Source organism: Miniopterus schreibersii (genome assembly GCF_964146895.1).
Source record: "Miniopterus schreibersii genome assembly, chromosome: 7".
Classification (NCBI taxonomy): domain Eukaryota; kingdom Metazoa; phylum Chordata; class Mammalia; order Chiroptera; family Miniopteridae; genus Miniopterus; species Miniopterus schreibersii.
Window position 1 is genome coordinate 44,294,372 of NC_138108.1, and position 22,592 is coordinate 44,316,963.

General features: G+C 37.9%; 1 protein-coding gene across 2 annotated transcripts in view; it reads right to left on the minus strand.

The window, feature by feature from the left end:
- Nucleotides 1–22,592, minus strand: part of CERS6 (ceramide synthase 6) — a 235,624-nt gene that overhangs the window by 40,322 nt on the left and 172,710 nt on the right. For both annotated transcript variants that reach the window (XM_081142427.1, XM_081142426.1), the window contains exons 5-7: nucleotides 20,378–20,428; nucleotides 16,508–16,600; nucleotides 2,509–2,637 (exon numbers count right to left, since the gene is read on the minus strand). In XM_081142427.1, coding sequence (XP_080998553.1) covers nucleotides 2,509–2,637; nucleotides 16,508–16,600; nucleotides 20,378–20,428 — 273 coding nt within the window. The remainder of the gene's footprint in view (nucleotides 1–2,508; nucleotides 2,638–16,507; nucleotides 16,601–20,377; nucleotides 20,429–22,592) is intronic.

The following is a 22,592-nucleotide window of genomic DNA, read 5'->3' on the forward strand; positions in this document are numbered from 1 at the left end:
TAGCCCTAAGTAGAACTGCTGACTGTCACAGATTTAATAAAATATTCAGCAACCTGAGAAATTCAATTATATGGTTGATTTCAGAAAAATAGGAAAATAAGAAAATTCTTGCATTAAGGATGATATTAGCAAGCCAAACACACCAGAACAGGAATTTGGCCTAACAGGTCAAAATAGAAAGTGTTACATAACTCTTTAGAACTTTAATGAGTCCCAAACACTGAGACCACAAAACTTATACAGAATATATAAAGCCTTTCTGTATTTTTTTTCTCCTTTCTACTTAGAATTATAGGTTTTCTTTAAGGCATAAGGAGTATTCTGGGGAGACAGTTTCTTGGCATATTCTCAAAAACAATTTTAGAAATGGAAATATGTCAAGATCAGATTTTTTCAATGAATCCATTTAGGTATCGTTTTCAAGGTTACATTAATGGGCCATCTTCTGGATGAAAGACACTAATGTTGAAAGCGTCTGTAAGAAGTACTCTAATATTTATGGTAGTGATTTAAGTGACGACTTTTTATATTATAGTCTAGGGAAGAAAGCACTACCCTTCCTCTACCATCTACTATTTACAGATGATTCTAAGTAAAAACAGGTGACACTGAAAACATAATTTTGCTTCATCACCTCTTTTTATATTTTCACCAAGAATTCACAAGCCCTGCCCCACAGGGTTATAAATTGAAGATGTCTTCTGAATTCATACATTATTTTATAGTTTTTGGAAAGTTAAATTAGCTGAGTCAAACTTGAAAAGCTTGTTGACAGTGTCCACAGAAGCTATAATTTAATAGCTGTAAGTAGAACACAAAGCTATGAGAGAACTATATTCCTAAGGGAAAATGCCAATTTACTGAGTGGAAGCTTTTAATTTCATGAGTACTTTGGATATGAGACCACAAATTATATTGAGGAAAAGCATCTTCTGCCTCCTTCTGGCTAGGTAGCCATGCAGTTCTTTTATATTCACTCACCAGTATTCAATAAAAAAGATGAAACATCAATTTTTTAAACATGTTTAGGCCATATACCCCACTTCAAAGGGTTGACAGTCAATATATCTCATTATTTGGATACTCTTGATAGATACTTTCTAATAGCAAAGAGGACCCAGCTGATGAGAAAAATATGCTTTTAAGCCACATAGCTGGGATTTCTGGATTATTTTTCTTTTCTGGATTAAAGTGGCACACGATGATACACCTAACATTTTCTGAATCATAGCTCTGCCAAGCATCATGCCAGCCATTTTCACAGAGATTAAAGTTGGAAGACTGTACAGGATTGATTTCAAAACTGTAGAGTGCTGTATAAATCTTTACTTTCAAGCATACTTCGGACTTAACCAAATGGTAACTGATTTTCAGGGGATTGCCCTTATACTAATTATATTTCTCCTTTAAAAAATATGTGGAATAGAGCCTAGCTTGAAGCACTTAAAAACTGTAGTGCTAACTATCCTCTGACATATCCTAGCCCATTAGGACTATGTTTCTGTTTCATAAACTTATAGGGATCAAATTTTAATAAAGTGCTATATATACTTCAAACCTTGACTAACTGCCTTTCTAGTAGATTCAATTTTATGGTGCGGGAATTTCTGCTTATACTGCAGTATATGAAGGCACCTTTATTCTATATACAGTGACAGTAAATGCTTTAAAGGGAAGAACTGTGGGCCAACAGGAATAAAAAATCAGAATACAGATTCTAAGACCACTTCTACATGGAATTTGTATTCTGGTAGGTTTATTTTTGACCGATTACATAAATTTCTTAGTATAAAGTGGAAAAACTTTTATTTAATTATTAACATTACTGAGTGTGTAATTAAGAGTAAATACTACATTGAAATTTTATTGGAGATTTTATCTTTTGAAATATGCTAGAAGCACTTTTCTTTCTTTTTTTTGCTACTTTAATAATTCTAAGTGATGATGGTTTAGAAAGTTTATCAAAGTGCAATCAATATATCCTCAGATACATTTTACACTTATATGCACAGAAAACAATTGTCATATGTAATTTGCAATTTGCACACACTTTTCACTGTAAAAAACAAGGATAATATGTACACTGGCAATAAAAACTATGATTACTAATTGATTTCACCAGGATGTACAACTTCCATTAATAACTAAACTGAATTACATACACTTTCTGGATAAATCAGCATGAAACATATAACATGAGAAATAAAACCAATTCAAGTAATAATTTTCTTAACGTAAAACATTCAATTTTTAAGTGTGGAATAATAGAGGTGTTAATTACTCTGCTAATAAAGAATGCTAACATGATGAATATTTTTTATACAAAAACATATATACTAATTTAAAGTCTCCTTTTCACCAATTTCACCTACAAAGAGATACTCTGCAGTTTCAAAACAGTCATATACTATTGTCCCCAGACCATCTAGCATGACATAGAAGAAGTGATAATCTTCGAGACTTCCTGAATTCTAGATCTTGTGCTCTCAAAGATGAAATAAATTTTACCTCCAGAAAAGCATCCGCTGAATCGTGAAGACAGAGAACCAGGGTCCCTATTCGGGCCATGTTGTTGACATATGAAAACGTAATCAAGAAAATAGACACCAGGTGATGCAGGAACATAATGCCGAAGTCCTTGGGGAAGGAAAAACACAGCCACATTAGGGCTTAGCGGTATTGTAACATTTCCACTGATCCATTCAACCATTCGACCAGTACTTTCCAAGCTCCCTGTGGGCCTGACATTGCGAATACTAAAGTGAATGAGATATAATTCTGGCCCTCTGCGAGGTCACCCTAGAGTGGGAGGGACACACAGGAGACCGGCGATTACGGAGAATGGAATGAAAGCCAGGACTAAGGCCAGATCATAAAGGGTGTTTTGCACCAACCCAAGGAATTTGATGCTATGGGAGAAGTTATTGATGGATTTTAAGCAAAGAAAGACACTACTTGGGTTAGTACTTTAGGAAAATCTGTTGGGCAGCAGTGCAGGTCCAACTGGACCACCTCTCTGACCACTTCGGCATCCTTCTCCTAGAACATGCTCAGAGGGACATTAAAACAAAGACTGTAACATATTGGTTTTTCTGCTGGATCCTATACAAATAAGCTCTGAATTTTAACCAGTATCTGTCTATAGTCATTTAAAAAAATTTAGTAAAAATAATGGAATATTGGCTATCCTTATTTTGGTAAACTTCAAGGGTGCTACTTCTTGGCCCATGTGAAAAGATCATCTTTCTCAGATACTGATTTATCTCCTGATTATCTGGACAGGGTTTCTTGTTATACAGAATTTCTGCTGCTTAGAAATACAGTCTCCCTAGAAGAAGGTAAAGGGGGGATAAATGATGATGGAAGGACACTTGACTTGGGGTGGTGAACACACAATACAATATACAGATGATGTATTATAGAATTGTACAACTGAAACCTATGTGATTTTATTAACCAATGTCACTCCAATAAGTTCAATAAAAAGAAAAAAAAAGAAATACAGTCTCTCTTTTACTGATATTTTTTACTCTTATTTAATGTATATTTCTCCCAGAGTAAACTTGAACTTCTCAGGAACTTAAATGCCAGGATTGGCTCTAATGGTGATCTACTTGAAGCCTTGGAGAAAGGGGACTACTTTCCTATAGACCATTCATGTAGAGACAAAAAAAAAAAATAGCCCAAATGGAAAGCATATTATGAAACTAGGAGAAAAAGAGAAAGAGGGCAACTGTGTGCATACACTCTCCTTTCAGTAGCTGCTGATGTCACACAGTTTGGAGTTTGAAAGGTCAACTTCAACAATTTTTAAATGGTTTTAAAACATTTCAACAATGGTCTTTGTTTAGATCCTAAAAGTAAAATGATACTCCACAAAGAATAAAATATTGTTCCTACTAGATCCGTTAGCCATTTATTTTATTGTATAGTTCCTATATTGAAAACATTTCCAATTATTTGATTTTAATTTATATACTGTGAACCTACAAAGCTATGGATATTTTTAGTGTTTAGATTCCTGTGAGACAGAACTCTTAAAAATGTCTCTTTATGTTTTATAATGTCAAATTTAAATAAAAACAATGAAATAAAGTTAAACGTGTATGTTAAAAACTCACACCACAATGTTTAAATGGTTCTGTATACACTTTGGTGAACATGTCCAGAGGTTACTTTTCTCCCTTGGAAAGTACCAAACATTTATTGATAACCATACATACTGACTCATTAATACTACAGTAAATTCTCACTTAAGGTCACTGATAAGATCTGTTACTTTAAGCAAAATGGCATATAACAAAACCAATTTTACCACAGGCTAATTGATGTAAACAAGAGTTACGTTCCTATAGCATCTCATCATTATAATGTAAGGCTTGAACAAAATGGCATTATTTGAAGACCTGTTGTATTAGTTGCCTAAGTCAGTTCAGATAATTGTTTAAATGCATCGCGACTATTTCTCTTATTTTCAATTAACTTAGCTATGCTGCACTGATGGTGAATTCCATTGTTGGAAGAATCTTCTGCCATGCATCGGTTAATTCTACCTGCCTGCAGTAGAACTGCAGAACTGAGGCTTGCAAACTTCTGCCACCTGTTGACCTACCACTATGCTCCTTCCTCCAGAACCACATTCGCATCTAGTTCTCAGCTCACTGGCAGAGAGAAATGATGACCATGCTCTGAGCTTAATGAGTGACTGTGTGTCAATTTAGTTAACTAATTTTACTTACAATCATTAAAGTTGGACAATACCAAAATGCCTTAGGCACACAATAAAAATGGTTCTGATAGTGTTTCCCACTGGAAGATGAAATTTGTTCTCTTCAGTCTGTTATCCAAAGTTTATTAGGTTCCATCACCTGTCAGACAATGGCTATTTCAAAACAATGAATCAATGAAGGTGGAACTACCCTATCAACTGATATTTTATACTGTTTCCTAAACATAATTAAATGAAGACATACAGTGCTTAATTCAACAGTTCAGTGAGTTTATCTGTGCCCATACTTATTACACACACACACATATATATATATATATTTTAAATATATCTTTATTGATTTCAGAGAGAGGGGGAGAGAGAGATAGAAACATCAATGATGAGAATCATTGATCGGTTGCCTCCTGCACACCCCTGACTGGAGATGGAGCCCACAACCCAGGCATGTGCTCTGACCGGGAATCAAACCGTGATCTCCTGGATCCTAGGTCGATGCTCAACCGCTGAGCTACGCCCAGCCAGGCTACACATATTTTAAAGTCTAACCAGTTGAGTACCTAACCAGAACAATACTTTCCACATTTCCCATTGTTCAGCCCTGAGTCATTAACTGCTTTTGATTCACTGAAAGAGAACAAGAGCCCAGCTGGTGTGGCTCAGTGGTTGAGCAATGACCCATACACAGAGAGGTCACTGGTTTGATTCCCAGTCAGGGCACATGCCTGGGTTTCGGGCTCAATCAGGGGGCGTGCAGGAGGTGCCAATGGATGTTGATGGTTCTCTCTCATCGATGTTTCTATCTCTCCCCCTCTCCCTCTCTCAAATCAATAAAAACATATTTAAAAAAAGAAAGAAAGAGAACAAGAGTTCTCTATTTAATTTTAAAATTAATAAATATAAGTTGATTAAAATTTATATTTTAATCAATCCACTTATGGATGATTAGTGCCATTTTATAATTAAGTTTCCTGATTTGTATCTGATATAAATGTCAATAAACAACACAAAGTCCTTGGCAATATATCAAGGACCCTCTTAAAACAAGAGCCATGTTTTTCAAAGTTTGTTTTGTGAAGATGATTTCTGCATATAAGTTCCCTGGTTCCAAAAAATATTTATTACTAAGAGACTCAGAGTTATGTGCAAGGCAGAAGACCGATTTTCATTATACAGTCATATCTGTATGAATATGAAAAAAGCATGAATAATGAATTTTATCTTACATTTCTGCTTCAGAAAAGCATTATACACAATGAAATACCTTTAATAAAAGCCATGGAATGATTATTTTATGTGTTACCCACATCTCACCCTGACACATTTTTTTAAGTTGACACTAAATCTGGTCCAAATACCAGTTTTTAAACAAATTGTCAATTTGGACTTTATCGATGCAGGGTGGGACCCTGGTGGGACCCCCCCCATGTTTGTTACTGTTGAAAGTGACTGATATGTATTTAGACACACACATGGCTGCAGGAACATCGGCGTTTTAGGTAGAGAATGTTTCACTGCATTTTTAGTAGCAGCAATGAGGTAGAGAAATCGTGAATATTTGTCAGCCCTCAGACTGAAGATTGATTCCAAAAGCCCTTATTCAAAACAGAATGGCCTGGCAGCCTGCTCCTGTGGTGTCCCCAGTCTCCTGCCATTCCACCATATGGTTTTTGGACATATTCACAGTGATCATCAAGGGGTCCTTCTTCGTTCTTGCCTAATAGTTACTCTGATCTCAGCCCTCATTCCAGTAGCTTCTTCTATGTTAATTACTAGACAGATAAAAAAAAAAATTAGGTGTGTTCTTGACTCAAACTCCATTAGAATAAGTGTGAAACGAAAGAATTCAAGGAAGATCCATCCATGTTAATACCAGAAGCTGGTAAGATAATCCTGGTTTTCCCCCTTATTACATTTCCAAATGGCATTTAGAAAACCTAAGACAGGGTCTCTTAGTCTGTTCTGTGTAGCTTCCATATAAGAAACGCCTGGGTGCAGGTAAAATTCCAGCTATTTGGGCTCCATCCTCAACTATTAAAATGAGAATCGGCATCCTTAACTCACTTCTCTGGGAAATTTTATACACAATATTAGTCAGAGGGATCACCTTCTCATTAAGACATGTTCTAGAAGAACATGCCTGATGTTCAACATGATGAAAACTCCCTTTGCAATGACCAGGCTGCAGAGAGTCTTTGAAATTATACTGTGTCTTCAGGAGGCACCAGAAATTCATCTTTATGTACATGTTTTTATAAACGCAAAATGAACTCATTTCTCAACAAAACAAAACAAAACAGAAAACACCATGAACAACAAGAAACTTGTTCTTCAAGTTCTCATTTGTTTGATAGAGTACTAATAATTTTATGCAGTTTCTTTTGGGAATAATCTTTGCAACAAATAAAAAAACATTGGTGAACCTTCTCAACAAAGTAATAAGATGACCAAGATTTTAAGCGAGGGTTGATTTAGATGTGCTTGGATGGTAAAGAATAGGAAATACCTCTAAAGTGCAAGGCAAAGGAAAGAGTTTTCTCTCAGATACAAGTGACATGCATTAGCATTCCTGGATTTAATAAAATTAATAAATATAATTAATAAATTTAAAATTTAACTCTTATGAATGGAAATCAGATAAGTAGTACCAAGTTATTCATTTAACAAATTTTCAAACTCAACAAAACAGAAATTCAGCAGCATAATTTAAAGCTGATTTCATTTTATGAAAACTGCAGCAATAATAGAAATCTCTCATTTCTATTTTTTTAAAAGCCAAATCAAAGGGTATACTGTGAGAAACTCAGTCGTGTTATCTGAGTCGTGCCAACTGCGTAGCCCCATGGCCAGCTTCATCACATTTTCTTCACATAAAGAATATGTAAGAGAAGCTCTGGCTAGTGTTGCTCAGTTGGTTGAGCATCGTCGCATGCACCAAAAGGGTCACCAGTTTGATTCTTGGTCAGAGCACATGCCCAGGTTCCAGGTTCAATCCCCAGCAGAGGGTGTGCAGGAGGCAGCTATTCAATATTTCTCTTTTTTAATTTATTTTTATTTTTTATTAAATATCTCTTTATTGATTTTAGAGAGAGGAAAGGAGAGGGAGAGAGAGAGAGAGAGAAACATCAATGATGACAGAGTCACTGATTGAGCCTGCAACCCCGGCATGTGCTCTGACCGGGAATCGAACCCCGATCGCCTGGATCCTAGGTCGACGCTCAACCGCTGAGCCACGCCCAGCCAGGCAGCATTTCTCTTTTACATTGATGTTTCTCTCTATCTCTCCCTCTCCGTTCCTCTCTCTAAAATCAATAAAAACATATTTAAATAAGAATATGTAAGAAATTTGATTTTCATAGCTATTCTGAAGTAACCCATAAAATATGACTCTCAAATTTCAGACACACTATAAAAAATTAGTTTTGGCAGGTATCTCCATCACGCCTCTCATGATAAAGTATAACTACAACTTCAAGATAATTATTTGAAAATCCTGACCAGCTTTTACAATAAGAGCTGTCTGGGTGCAACAGCACTTTCTCTGCTGCCAGATGTGCCATTATTTTATAGCTTCTGGGAACTTAGATAAATGGAGTGAAGAGCTGCTGTATAAGCAGTGTTTACCCGATCTTTCTCCTGTGTAATATTTATGGTACCATTTCAAGATCAAGAATTCATAATCTCTTTTCTACTATGAATTATTTAGTTAATATTAATCTTTAATTGATTTTATTACTGTGGCAGGGGAGGCAATAAAATTTTATTTGTACAATAGAAAACAGTATGATAGTGCCACCGATTCCCTTCCAGTATGCCTGGCCGGAGCATGGAACTCAATCTGTAACTCCCTGGAGTTCTTCCTCCTTCATGCTTTCCCGTCCCCATCAAAAGCACTCTCTCCAAATGCACTCAGCTTTCAAATTATGTCAATATTTTTCTTAATTATACATGCATGTCTTTTTTCTCATTGATCTTTGGATCTTCAGATGTTCTCCATCACTACAAATCCTGTCTAATTACAAGCACCAGGAGATGGAGGTCTTTATACACACTTTCTGGGCTCTGTTTAAATTACTCTTGGCCCAGCCACACTAATTTGTAAAGCTTTTAATGCTAAAAAGGTCACTCCCAAGACATTTTAAATATACGCATCATAATAGTCTTCAGTGATGCACAGGTTAAGACTATTCCCTCCCTTCCTTCCTCCCTCCAATGTCCCTGAGGACAAAGGCAACTCTTGCTATCAAGTAAACCCATTCAGGTTGAAAACATCCACAATGATCAGTAGGGGGCAGACTGTGCTCAACCAAAATCAGAAATATCCCAGAACTCAAAAGCCATAATCCTCATATTTACTTTAAATATGAGGCCTAAAATAACAATGGGTAATCAAGGACTCAGTTTTGTGCTTGAGATAGTAGATGGAAAAATTTTCCATCAGGTCAACCAGATTGGGATGATGCTGTAAAATGTCAGGAGGGGTTCAGAGAAACTAATTATTATCATCAATCAGCCTTGTCTTCTCTCTTCTCTTTTTCCTTCAGCTATCTAAGTTTTCGCCCATTTTTACAAACACACAAAACTGTACCTGTACGAATCACTCCTCAAGTTACTTCTGGCCATGCAGGTTTTTTTATGTTTTTTGTTGTTGTTTTCCTGGCTGCAAGGCATGTTTTCTCTTCTTTTCTCCAAGCCCCACTCCACTTTTACTACCTGGTGAACTTCCATCTACCCTGCAATTTGCTTGCTAATTCTCACGCTCCAAAGGTTCTGTCTGACACTGTGACTTATTCTGAAGAACAACCCCATCAGGCAAGTACTATTGGAACTCATTTTATAAAGAAACTGAGGCACAGAGATACTACATAATTAATACTGTTCTATTGTTGTCCCACCAGTCCGCACACAGCACTGGGTTGAAATGCTTTGATCACAGATGGTAGGTTACTAAAATGAGCTGCCTCTTCTTCCCCTCTGATATTCTGAAGACACTTTAGTGTGAAAACACACACACACAAACACAACAGAAGCCTAAGAGTCAGGAATGTCTGTCTTGGAAAAAACCTAAGCTTTGAGTGCAAGATGTTGCCACTCCAATCCCAAATGGGCACACAGATGAGCACCTCGGCACCTGTGTAAGAGAGGTTAAGTGGCCTGCCTGTGTCTGTCAGTAGTAGCATTGAGGTTACACAGAGGGAATTCACATCTTCCTCCATCCCTCTCAGGATAATCAGGTGTCAGCTGGTGGGATTGCAGCTTTTCAAGAAAGAAAGGACATGCTGATACAATCTGAGGCACTACCTGGGAGTCACATTCTTGGGAAAGACTTAAAAATGATGAGCAGTTCTCAAAAGATTTAGTCTCAAGACTCTTTTATATTCTTAAAAATTATTAAGGACACCAAAAAGGGTTTGTTTATGTGGGTTATACCTATCAGTATTTACCACATTAAATATTAATACTGAGAAAATTTTAGAACGTGTAAAAACACACTTATTAACTTAAAGTCCATTATTTGTTAATTAACAGAAGTACTTTTGCCAAAAATAACTACATTTTCCAAGATTTAAAAATAAATGGTTATGAGAGTGTCATTGTTTTACATGATTACAAATCTCTTTGCTGTCTGGCTTAAGACAAGAAGGCTGGCTTCTCATAATGGCACATACATTCAATCTGTTGATGTTACTTTGATTGAAGTATGTAAAGAAAATCCAGTACCACACAGTTTGAAAAGGGAGAAGTATCTTGATAGTCTTTTCAGACAGTTATAGATATTCTTTGATACTGTACCAAAACTTGCGAAGTAAGATATTCTTCAAGGTGAGTTGCAATGTGGAATTTAAAACCAGATCAATAAACTCTTCATATTCTGATATATGAAATCCTTTGCTCTGTCTTGACCTTTGAATGGATCTTAAACTTATGCATGATTTTGTAACATCACACATTAGTCACTTGGAAAATATTGGCTCACTGAGCCAATGACAAAATTTGTTACACAATACTTTAAAAATCACATTTATTAATATCACTACCAATCTCATGAGAAAAGCTTTACAGAACTGAGATGCCATCAAGTTCTCACTGGTGAACACAAGTTTTCCAAAATTCAAAATTTTGTTTGAAAGCTTGAGTTTTATCACTGACAACAAATAATGCCGATTGTTCTCTTGAAACAACTTGACAAGCTCACTCTGCATTTTCAAGAAAATATCTACCCAAAATACAAGTTGTAATGACCATGGTTTGCCAGTGATTCTTTCAAGTAAAAGTGAGATTCTAAAGGGGGGGGGGGGAGCAGCTAATTCAATTCACAATGCAGGGCACTAACTGTACATGGTTTTCTTGAGACACTAGTGTACACTGTTATGCAGCAGGAGTTCTTTATGCTTATTTTCCATTTCATCACATAAAATATTTTTAAATGTATACTCAGGAATGCAGATTTAATAAAATTAACAATTTTTATGCTTCACCAAGAGCGTTCTCAAGTAAAACTGACATTGGTTCTTTCTGCAAGCATGTGGATGTGAAGAATACCACGACTACTGACACAGTTTGGTGCCACTAACAGCAATTTTGCCCACTGTTGCTTTTGCACGATCACTGCAAATTTCAATGCAGTGAGAAAGGCAAATGACATCTTAGTGTTATTATGACAGTTTTGACCTTGCAGGTCCCCTTTGACCTGCAGACCACACTTTGAGAACAGCTGATCTAGACAAATTATTTCCAAATAATGCTTTAGGAAATGATAATTAGCCATATTATTAGTAATAACTGCACCAGTCAGGACAAACTAGATTTTGTGGCAATCAATAACAAAGCCCTTGAAATCTCAGTGGTTTAAGACAAAGGCTTATTTCTTACCCACTGCATGTTACCATTTGGCTACAGATGGGGGGCCCTCTGCTTACCAGAGTCACTCAGGGACCAGACTGATGGAGTAGTCTCCATCTCAGATATCACCAATCACTGTGCTACAGGGGAAAAGAGCTTGGAGGATCTCACCTGAGCAATTAAATACTCTGGTCCAAAAGTGACTCAAGTGAGCTCTGTTCACAGCCCACCAGTCACATGCTCCCATCCAACCACAGGAGGAGTACCATCCTACATGTGCCTGGGGGTAGAGAGCTGGCACTATCCGGTGAACCACATTAAAAATTGCAGTAATAGCTAATATGTATTAAGCGTTAACTGTGTGCCAGGCACTGTTCTAACAGTATGTATTACATTACGCTGACAACACTCCGTTGCAGTAGGTTATACAAACTCCATTCTCTGGATCAGAAAAACCAAGGCACAAAGAGGTAGAGTAACCTGCTCAAGGTCACACCAAGTTAGGAGTGATGCCCAGCAGGCAGGTGAACTCCAGAGCCCATGCCTTTAACCTCAAGGCCATTTGCCCATAATACTCCCCACTCTAGAAAAAAATGAGTAAGATAAGAACTTTTTAATAATGATAAATTTAAAGGATTATCCTTTATTACAAGGTGCCTTTTCTCCTTGAAAATGTTCAAATGTCCTTTCATTTAAGAAATGATGGTTGTAAGTGGAGGAAGTACTAGGAAAAAAGGTTGGCAACCGTAAGTTAGTTCCTCTTCCTTAGCATTTCTGTTCATTTTAATTGACCCAAAATATAAAAATTTGTGACCCTACATTTTGGAGGTTTTTTTGTTTGGTTTCAGCACTCTGTTTCGATTCAGCCACATTTTGGTCATTGTGTGCCCAACAGAGGTACTGCTCTAAGCTCTATTTGTCAAGCATTGTGCTAGATGGTTTGGTGGACATTATTTCATTTAATTCTATGCCATACTGCTTGCTGCCTTATAAAGAGATTAAAGCATGAATTGTCTTTTACCCTGAATCCAACTGAAGCTGGAAAAATCTGGAGCATGACAGGCCCCTAAAAGGCAAGTAAAGCACCCACTGCAATGGCTGTCAGTTATTCTTTGCAAAAATTACCAGAGAGCAAACATATGTCCTTCAATGAGCTTCTTGCTAAACTTAATCGCTGTACCCCTCTCTGTCAGGAATCTTTTCCAAGATGTAATTTTTCTCTCAGGTTAAAGACCAGAAGAGCCACAAGCTGATTTTACCAGCTGGGCTTTGGTACTCCGCCATGGACGATTTCCTACAAAGGATTCCGAACACGAGCCCCGCTCACTGGCCAAGGGCCCAGGCTTCGGGTCCAGCAGCCGCTTACTTGAAAGGGACATAGGGCTTAGACACAGGCAAGCTGTTCTGTGCTCCAACACAGTCATACTTATTAGCTTCCCTTAGAAACTGTAGCTGTGCAGGAGAAATACTCATTGTGAGGAGGTGCTCAAAACAGGATTTTTAACAAAATGAAGCCTTGGGTAATAAGAAATGTTTCAAGCAATGTTGAATACCAGGAATATATCTGTTGTTTTAATAAGATACTGGAACAATTTCTCTTTACAAAAGAAGGAAGGAAAGACGGAAGAAAGGAAGAGAGAAAGCGGGAAGGAAAGAGGGATGGAGGGAAACAAGAAGTAGGAAGGAAGGAAGGGAGGGAGGGAGGGAGGGAGGGAGGGAGGGAGGGAGGGAGGGAGGGAGGGAGGGAGGGAGGGAGGAAGGAAGGAAGGAAGGAAGGAAGGAAGGAAGGAAGGAAGGAAGGAAGGAAGGAAGGAAGGAAAATTTCTCAAAAAGGTTTACATATCTTGGTAGCACATAATAGAATATTTGAATTATAAGTCATTGGAATTATAAGTCCAGATAACCATATCTTGGCTAGTCCCTGCCCTCTGGGAAGATTAACAGTACATCTCATCACTGACCAAATAAGTACCAACCCTGGAAATGATCAAGAGAGAAGCAATGTGCTCTGTCACCACAGGGATGAAAGTTCTCCTCTCATTTTTAAACTTCAGATTCTATTTTGAAACAAAGCAATTAAAAAAACAAAAAGATGTCAATATTAGGACACTTCTAAAAGGGAAGAGTCTGTGAATATAAAAACCATTTTAGAAAGACTCAAGCATCCATTAAGTCACAGAAATGATTTCGAAACCTCATTTAGGGCACTGATTCTAACAGTTTAGGGTTTGCATTTGGACTCAGTGTTCATAAACCCTAGTCACTATTTGAAAATGGCTGTCCAGGCTCATGATCATTTAATTGGGAAGCAAAGGAAATATTTTCATAACCTTTGTATTAACAACCCTACAAACAGCCTTCAGAAGTTGATATCCATACTCTGCTGTCAACAAATATTTCTATCCCCTAATTAGAAAGCAGGCTATGTTTTAGAGAGTTTAGTTAATAGGTGCAATCTAGAAGGTGGGAAGTATATTTTGCAGCCAGAACATTTCATAAATCCTTGCCGATAGCTAGAATAGCAGATCTTCAAAGTGTCTACAGAGCAATGAGGAGCGAACCACAGAGGACCTTCAGTGACAGCAGGATGCAAAGGAGAAAAGGGCTATAACTCACTAATGAGAGACGTCAAGAGAGGAGAAGGCCTTCCTTATTAAAACCTGTGCTGAGTAATACTCAGTCTGGTAGTGGCTATATTCCCATTTTGCACATGAAATAAGAATTAGCCAGCTGCACCAGGAACATACAAAGGTACTTAGACCAACTGAAGAAGGGAAAGGTGCCAGGTGTCTAAAATAAGCTAAGAAAGAATATATAATTAATTTCTAAAATTTGACAATATGTACAGGCCTGAGAGCAATTCCATGAACCTCAATGTAAAAATTCCTTTTATAGATGTTTTCTGCGCTGATGCAAGATATGTTAAAACCATACAAAATGATATACTTCAACCCTTGAAAATAACCCACTTAAAAAGATAACTATTAAGATAATGGTCACTTGGCCAGAAACAATGAAGACTGTCAGTCCTCTTGGCTCACTGAAAAGGCATGGTAAATGCATGATGTGAAAGCTCAAGCAAGTGGAGGGGGCCTGGTGACTTTTGGTGCAGCCATGTCTCACTAGGACTAGGCTCCTGGGAGCCAAGGACAGACAGTCTTGCAACCTCTTTGACTCTAGATGGCACTCCTAATTCTAACTAAGCAAACGAGGGACCAATAAAATGGCAAAGAGCTGCAAAAGGCTTACTACCTTTAACGTCAAGAGCATGGAAAGGCAAGGCAATGCAAGAACTGTGTACATGTCTAATCTAAGAGTGAATCACAGGACTTTGCTTGGTCACCTTGGGCTGTAATTCATCCCCAAATTGCACAAAATGTATGTAAACTTACTGTAGATAAATTTTCTCAACTACAAAATAGGAAGAATATTCAAACTTCCTTCTTTGTTATGCACGTGTTTTGTGTGACTACCTGGAAAAAATGTTCCCCTCCCAAAAAAGAAAATTCATATTATTCAGTCTTAAAAAAGAAGGAAACTCTGATGTACGCTATAACATGGATGACCCAAGGATATTATGCTAAGTGAAAAAAGCCCATCACAAAAGGACACATATAGTCTGAGTCCACTTTTATGAGGCACTTAGAGTAGTCAAATTCATAACAACAGAAAGTAAAATGGTGGTTGCCAGGTGCCTGGGGGAGGGGAGAATGGGACATTGTTGTTTAATGGGTATAGAGTTTCAATTTTGCAAGTTGAAAAGAATTCTGGAAACTGGTTGCACAACAGTGTGAATGTGTGTAACGATACTGAAGTGCACACTTAAAATGGTTATGATGGTAAATTTTATATTTTGTATTTTTACCACAATTAAAGATTTAAAAAGTAAATAAGTAAAACACACAATGAGCCTGGCACATAGGAGATAACCAGACTACAAGTATTGACTACATGAATGAAGAAGGCTCCTCACATAAGACAGAGGAGATCTCATTGGCACAATGTCACCAAAGGATCTCTAAACATTCCCAGAAACTGGCCCAGAGTGTTTGGGGCAATGAGTAAGGGAACCACAAATTATGGGTGTCAGTTAGTTATCTGCTATGCCTAAGCCCTGGCCCTTATAGGGACCGCCCACTTCTGAGGATCAGACGACACATACCACATTAAGGCTGTTCAGGCATACAGATCAGAAAGAGCCTCTTGCCAGCTAAGTAAATCACTGCTGTGGGACAGTGAGAGGAGTGTACCTGGCAGCACACAAGTATGTGGAGCATGGGCACTGAGATGCAAGCCAGCAAACACAGCTTTGAAGGAATGATCCAAATATGAAAATCTGGAGAAAATAGCATCATGAAAAACAAATAAGCAGTGAAGAGTCAAAAGTGCCACCTCTGTCCAGAAGTTGGTGGGATGAGAACTGGAATGAGTGGGTTTAACACACAGGAGTTGGAGCGCACCCTCTGCAAAGGCCGATGGAAGGGAGGGGTGAAACCCAGATCACACTTCATTTAGGAATGTTGTATTTTCATGACATCTTTTCATGCCAGATAGCCCTTAAACTGGAGAAAAATTCATTCTGTAGGGCTAAAACACTGAGATTTTACTCTCTCCCAGGAGCAACAAATAAAATTTTTCTTCTTTATTTAATTTAAAGAACAGAGGGACTTGTGAATCAGACTGAGAGAGATTACTGTTGTCAGAACTCATTGCTATATATTTTTATAGAGAAAAGAACACTAGGGAAGAGTTAAGAGACAAGGGGAACAAAATACAAAACAGCGCAAACTAAAATAGAGAACTTTATGTATCAAAGCAGAAAGCAGTACCCTAGTGCTGCTGGGAAAACAGCGGTGAGTGCCTGTGAGACTCCACCCACCTGCCAGGGGCCCTTAAAGACACAAATCTTCAAACACTTTACAGCAGAACCCCACTTACCTTTCTTTTGATATCAATGAACTGGGAAAACATTAAAGACCAATAAAATGACAGTTCCAGGATATAATAGTAGTGAAGGTCAGTTGTAAGTGGCTGAGGGTTAAAGGAAAAAAAAGGAAAGATTAATAGTTAATAGGAGACCTCATCTGTGTCCCAAACATCTCAAGTTCAGTGCTGAAAAGCAACATAGTCTTATGCCCCCACAATTTCTGGCCCTGTTCTCTTTGCGATAAGGGGCTTTGAAGAATGCTTCTAATTCACAGCCCGATGGCATTAGTTTTATCTCCAACCAAAAAAAGTGTCCGTCAGTATGAACATTTGGTGTCCAATTCACTATTCACTTGAATAATAGCATTTATGCTTCTTTGACATGAATCTGTATCTGCAAGATTCCTCAGGCACGTGAAAAAATATTCTAATGCACACACAAAAAGAATAACCTTGGATAACTATACTGTGAGATTCCACAGCACAGGGACAAGGGAGGGAGGTGATAGGAACTGGAGTATAATATATGTCACTGAGGCACAGTTTCAAGTTCTGCATTAATCAGATCTTTCAGTACATTGCAAATATTAAATAATAAAAAAAAGACAATTCAAAACATTTCTTAAAAGATCAGAGGGACAAAGAAGCTGCCAAGAGGTACTGGGCTAGGCACCCAGGTGGGAAATCTGAGATCAAGTCTCACCTCCAGAAGTTAATAGGTATAAAATTTGGGCCTTAATTAATGTATTGTAAAATGAGGTGACACCTGCTCTATCTGCCTCATAGGTCCAGGAGTGGGGAGAACTCCAAAGAGGCAGCAGAAGTCAGTAATGTTTATTCTGCACATAAATCCATAAAAACAAAACAAAACAGTGTTTAATAAAAACCATTTTCAACAAGTTGTTTTGTTTTATTGAATTGTAATGAAATGTCTTAGTTTACCAGAATGAATCAAAGACCTTTGAAGCTCATCACACAAACACATCTATACCACTACACACATAGCAACAGTATATGCGGTAAATACAAGGGAAACTTAAATGCTCTGTAAACCAACAGCAGCAAAGGGGATGATTTTCATGAGAAGCTGGTACTCACTTAACTACCAACTCTACCAACTTTACACATAGGCATCAAGGGAAACAGCCGTTTCACTCACTGACCTCTGGCAACAGAGCATGAGAGAGGACAGGATACTCTCCCCACCAGCAATCCTAAGCTCTGAGCATCAGTGTGTTTTTCAAGCTCAGCACTACCCTGGAGAGAATATCTTTCCTACTGAATCGTCCTTGTAAAATTTGAAGGCATTTGTAATGAGAGATGGATACTCAGGTCAGACATATGGCAGCAATAAAGTCTAGAAAATAGAGTGCTGGCTTCAGGGCCCTTGGAGCCAAGATTAAGTTTCGGTTTTAATGAGAGTCACTTTCTCATTGCATCGCCACCTGGGAAAAGGCCACAGTGGGCTTATGAGGGCAAGTGAGGGCCTCTAGAAATTTCAGAGTTCATAAGGGAGGGTCATATTAGAGTAACTACTATAGTTGTGGAGTCCTTTGCAATTAACAAAGCTTACACGTGTGATAATCTCTTTCACTCTCATAAAAGTCCTATAAAATGAGTACTATCATTTTCTAGATTGTATAGTTACAGGAAATTGCTGCCAGTTGATTCAGGCTGGAAGGCTGATCCCAGGTCTCACAAGCCCTGTGATAGCCAGGCTAGGGCTTTCATTCCCCACTTGTGCTCTTTATGACAGGCCGTGCAAGGGCCAACTAAAGACAACTTTGCATTATTTCAAACTTAAAATACACATGTGTATATAAAAATCATTTTGTATGCAATAAATACTATAATATACATACTCATGCATAAGGAGCAATGTGTGTTTAATAAAATTGAATAGACCACTACTCTTTCACCTAAAAATCTGTTCAACTATTTATTTAATAGATGTGCTAAAGACATAATAAATCTGTTTCACAAGCATGGCCCATCTTTAAAAGTGCTCTTAAGGCATAAGACTGACTGAACTACAACCTACATGTTTATGTATACCTACCCACAAAGCACTATAATTACATGCATAATGATTATATACTGTTTAATATACACCCCCCCAAAAAAGCTGCTAATTTTTTTATGAGTATAAGGAATGTATCAAGAATCACCACTGTCCCCAGGAGAGATCATAAATTGGTCCTAGGCTTCGGGAGTTATATGCCAAATTATTCATTGAGAAGCAATAATGTCTTATCAGTTGAATTCAATCTTGATCTGAATCCCCACATACTAATGACGTTTTCTATTTTATATAAATATAACTGTAAATACCAGACAGATCCTCAAATTTTCAGGTGGAGTCGATAACTGCCTGTGAAATAGTCTGCAGCTACATTTTGAGCCACTGCTCTAGCAAATAATTTTCTCAGAAATAAGCAACTGCTTGGCTCTAGCCATTAATGTGAAAGTTATTTCAGACCACATTATAGTTATGAAGAAGAGTGGGTATTACATTTCATACGGCATTTGTCTCAATGCCATTCACGTGACAGAATTTACCTCATAAACGCAGTGCGTTAGAGCAGCTGCCACATTGACATTCAAGTTAAGGTTTCTGGAAGGCTTTGATGTGTTTTTATAAATAGAATTCTAGATATATAGGGACTTTTCCACTCAGTGTACCATTACAGGACACAAGGAGAGCTATAAATGACAATATTCCAAGTATTTAAGATAGTAAAACAGCAGTTGGGCCTGAGAATTACAACTGTATTCAACAGTGACTGGGTTTCAATGTTGCTTTAGTCTCTGAAATGGCCCTGGAGTACTCAGCTCTCTGGAACCATGTCATGTTGCTTATTTACATTATTTTCTAATCTGAATAAACTACATGAAAGAGATGGAAATGCAAACTAGAATTCCATTTCAACATGCCTTTAACCTTGAACTTGCCCAAGGAATATCCCAACACCAGTTCCCACTGGTTTAGACACTGTGGGTGATAGAAGACACAGGGCATGCCTACCCCCCAATAACCTGATGCGTAACAAAAAGACAAAAGCCTCTAAAAAGACAGCTCCAAAGAATCCCAAACTCAAAATCCAAGTTGCTTATTATAATGTATGTCTCTTTATTGTATCATCAAAATACCTAGTTGCATTTGCTTCATATCCCAATTGATCTAGACCCTTTTCAGGAAGAATTTTCTAGAAAAGTCCAGCTTTGATACTCAAATAGTAACTGACCTAGGGACCAGCATGCTAATACTACTGAGTTCATGGACAGAGGCAAAGGTACATCAGTGCGCAGGAATCTGAAATACTCCCTTTCTACTATATAAATTTAATCTCATTTTCAATTATGGGGGGGTTTTTTTGAGTTTTTTTTTTTTGGTCTATGTGTAATGGTATAAGCCCATTTTTCTGTGCTCAAGCAAATGGTACTTGATTTACATACATAGAGGCTACTCCTAAGCCACAAAGTAAACTGATGTCAGCATGCCTGCTCCAGCTCCATGCAAGCTTTTCTACTTGGTATTGAGAGAGGCCTGTGCTGTTATCAGCCTTTCCTCAGTCATTAGAAGCAGATCAACTGTTAGAAACAGGAATCATCCACCTGATGAGCTGATTATATCTTACTCTCCAGCAAATGCACCTTTCCACACTTACTCCATCTGCTAAAGCAATTAAGCTCTGATTCTGAACTTCACTGAGAACACAAATACTTCCCTCACTAGGCTACCTGCAGCATCAAGCAGCAAGGGTTGGGGCAGGAGGCCAAAAAGCAAGGCAGCTGTCTAACCTACTGGGACCTGCCTGAAATCAGAAAACTCACATACGATACTGTATGTGTATAAAAACCCAGGCAATAATGGCGCCTTACCTGATAGGGGTAGTTGTACCAGCAGTGCCTTGTATTCCACAGCCAGGGTGTCTAAAAAATGACAAAGAAACATATTTTACATGTCTTGGAAAAGAAGCAGGATGAGATGTTTATGACAGATTCTTCCCCCCAACTCCCCAATATTTAGGTATTTCAATAATCTACCTGTGTGAGAACTGAAAGACTCAGGAATAAAGTTTTAAAGCAATTAGTACTCCATCATATATTCTTTCTGGGTAATCTACACTCAACTGGTAGTATCTCAGGCTACTTCTGGGATGAAGTCCTAGCTGGTGTTTTTAGATTTTGCTGGTCACAGAGACACATTCCTGCTATGTCATGAGCCTCAACAGCAGGGCCCTTCAAAGGTCTCACCTAAACCAGACACAAATCATCAATCTAAGTGTTATCAATAGACAATGCTGACAGTTGGTGCAAACGACCCTAAAACATCTCCAGCCCAATGTTTACAAAGAAACGTTATTAATCAATTGTTCCCTGCCTTAACCAGGGTTCCATAACAAGCAGTTATACTACTTTTTTCAGTAGGACACCTCAGATTAATTCCAGGCCTAAGGGAATTAAGCCTCAGGGCACACTCTACCCCTTGACTCATAGTCAAGGTCTTCTAAAGACAAAACAATCATTCTTAATTTGACAGCAATCTCTTGGCTTACAACGTTTTATAATCAAATAGAACATCTAAGTATACACACAGATTCAAAACATTTGTAATGAAAAGAGAGGAGTTGGTGAAGATTTAAACAGGTTGTGGAATAATCCAATAATATCAACACAAACTTTCTCATATTCTTGCATTAAGTTTGTAATTCTTTTGCATCTCTGATCTATAGCTATCAGCACTTTGTGGTATACATTTATATACATTTGATATACATCTGTATATTAAGGAACATAATCACGAATCCAACCCATATCTGTTTACGCATCTCAAAATGACAGTAAATGTCACTGAAAGATTAGTGTCAGATGTGTTTGTACCGACTTAACGTCCTTATCTGGTCCCAGACCGTATAAGATCAAGGTTGCTGCCCTCTGCAGTGTGATAATGCAGTTGTCTCCCTGAAAGCGATGCACATATCCTTCCACCCTGTACCAGTGAGGCTGAGGATGGGAGTGAGAAAGGGGCTATGTAATAAATCTGACAATTTCAGTGACTGAAATTAACCTCACAGGGAGATCTGATCATAAATTCCTAACTGGGCAGGGCCTGGTAGGTAGTCAGGCCCCAGGCCTATAAAAAATTTACCTTTGCCTTAAGCAAGCCCTACCCAGTGTTCTTGTGCATCCAGGTTAACACATCTTTGAAATGCCAGAGTAATCCTCTTTTCCAGATCCCTCAGAGGTAGAAACATCCTCAAGAGAGAAAATAATCTTGTTAACTCTCCTGTAATCCAATCACACAGATTTCCTTGCCTTGCTTTCTCCTACCACCATGTGATTTCCTTATGTTCCCTCTTTAATTTCAAATGTAAAAGAACTGCAAAACTATTTCCTCAAGAGCATTTGAGATCTTCCTTCCTGGCATGTCACCAGTTCAGCTCAAATAAACTCATAAAAATTTTCCACATGTTTGGATGTTCCTATGTCAAGTATGGTAATGATGATAACAAAATGTGAGTCCTCCTATGTCCACACATTTTTTAGAGGACGTTTTTTCCATGATCTGTTACTTACTTAACCAGTTAAAAAGTTTAGGCTGTCACACACACTTTTAAAGGATCTTACATATGAACTCATTTTATCCTTACAGTAGCTAATAGTATTTGCCTCATTCTATAGATAGGTAAATTGAGGTCTGGAGTTCATTAACAACTGCCCAAGTTAAATAGCTAGGTAGTGCCTGAGCTGGAAATCAAACTCAGATTGTGTGGTCTCAAATCCAATATAACCCCTGTGCCTCTAAGTCTGATAAAACCTGAACCAGGCCTCTGTTTAGGGAGCCAGATAGAAATAAAAAGCCATTCCATGCACTAAAACGGAAACTGTTCAAGGATCTTTACATTCTCCTTACATGTAAGTACTACCACTTCTCCCTCTCTTTTCCTGGTTTTGCTATTTGCTACATGTTCAATTCCATACATATCATGTAATCTCACTGCACTTAACATCCTGGCTGCCTGAGTTGTATGTCTGTCTGTCTATCTCCTCCATTTTTCTTATCCATAACTTTGGTGTTCATTACTGATCTATC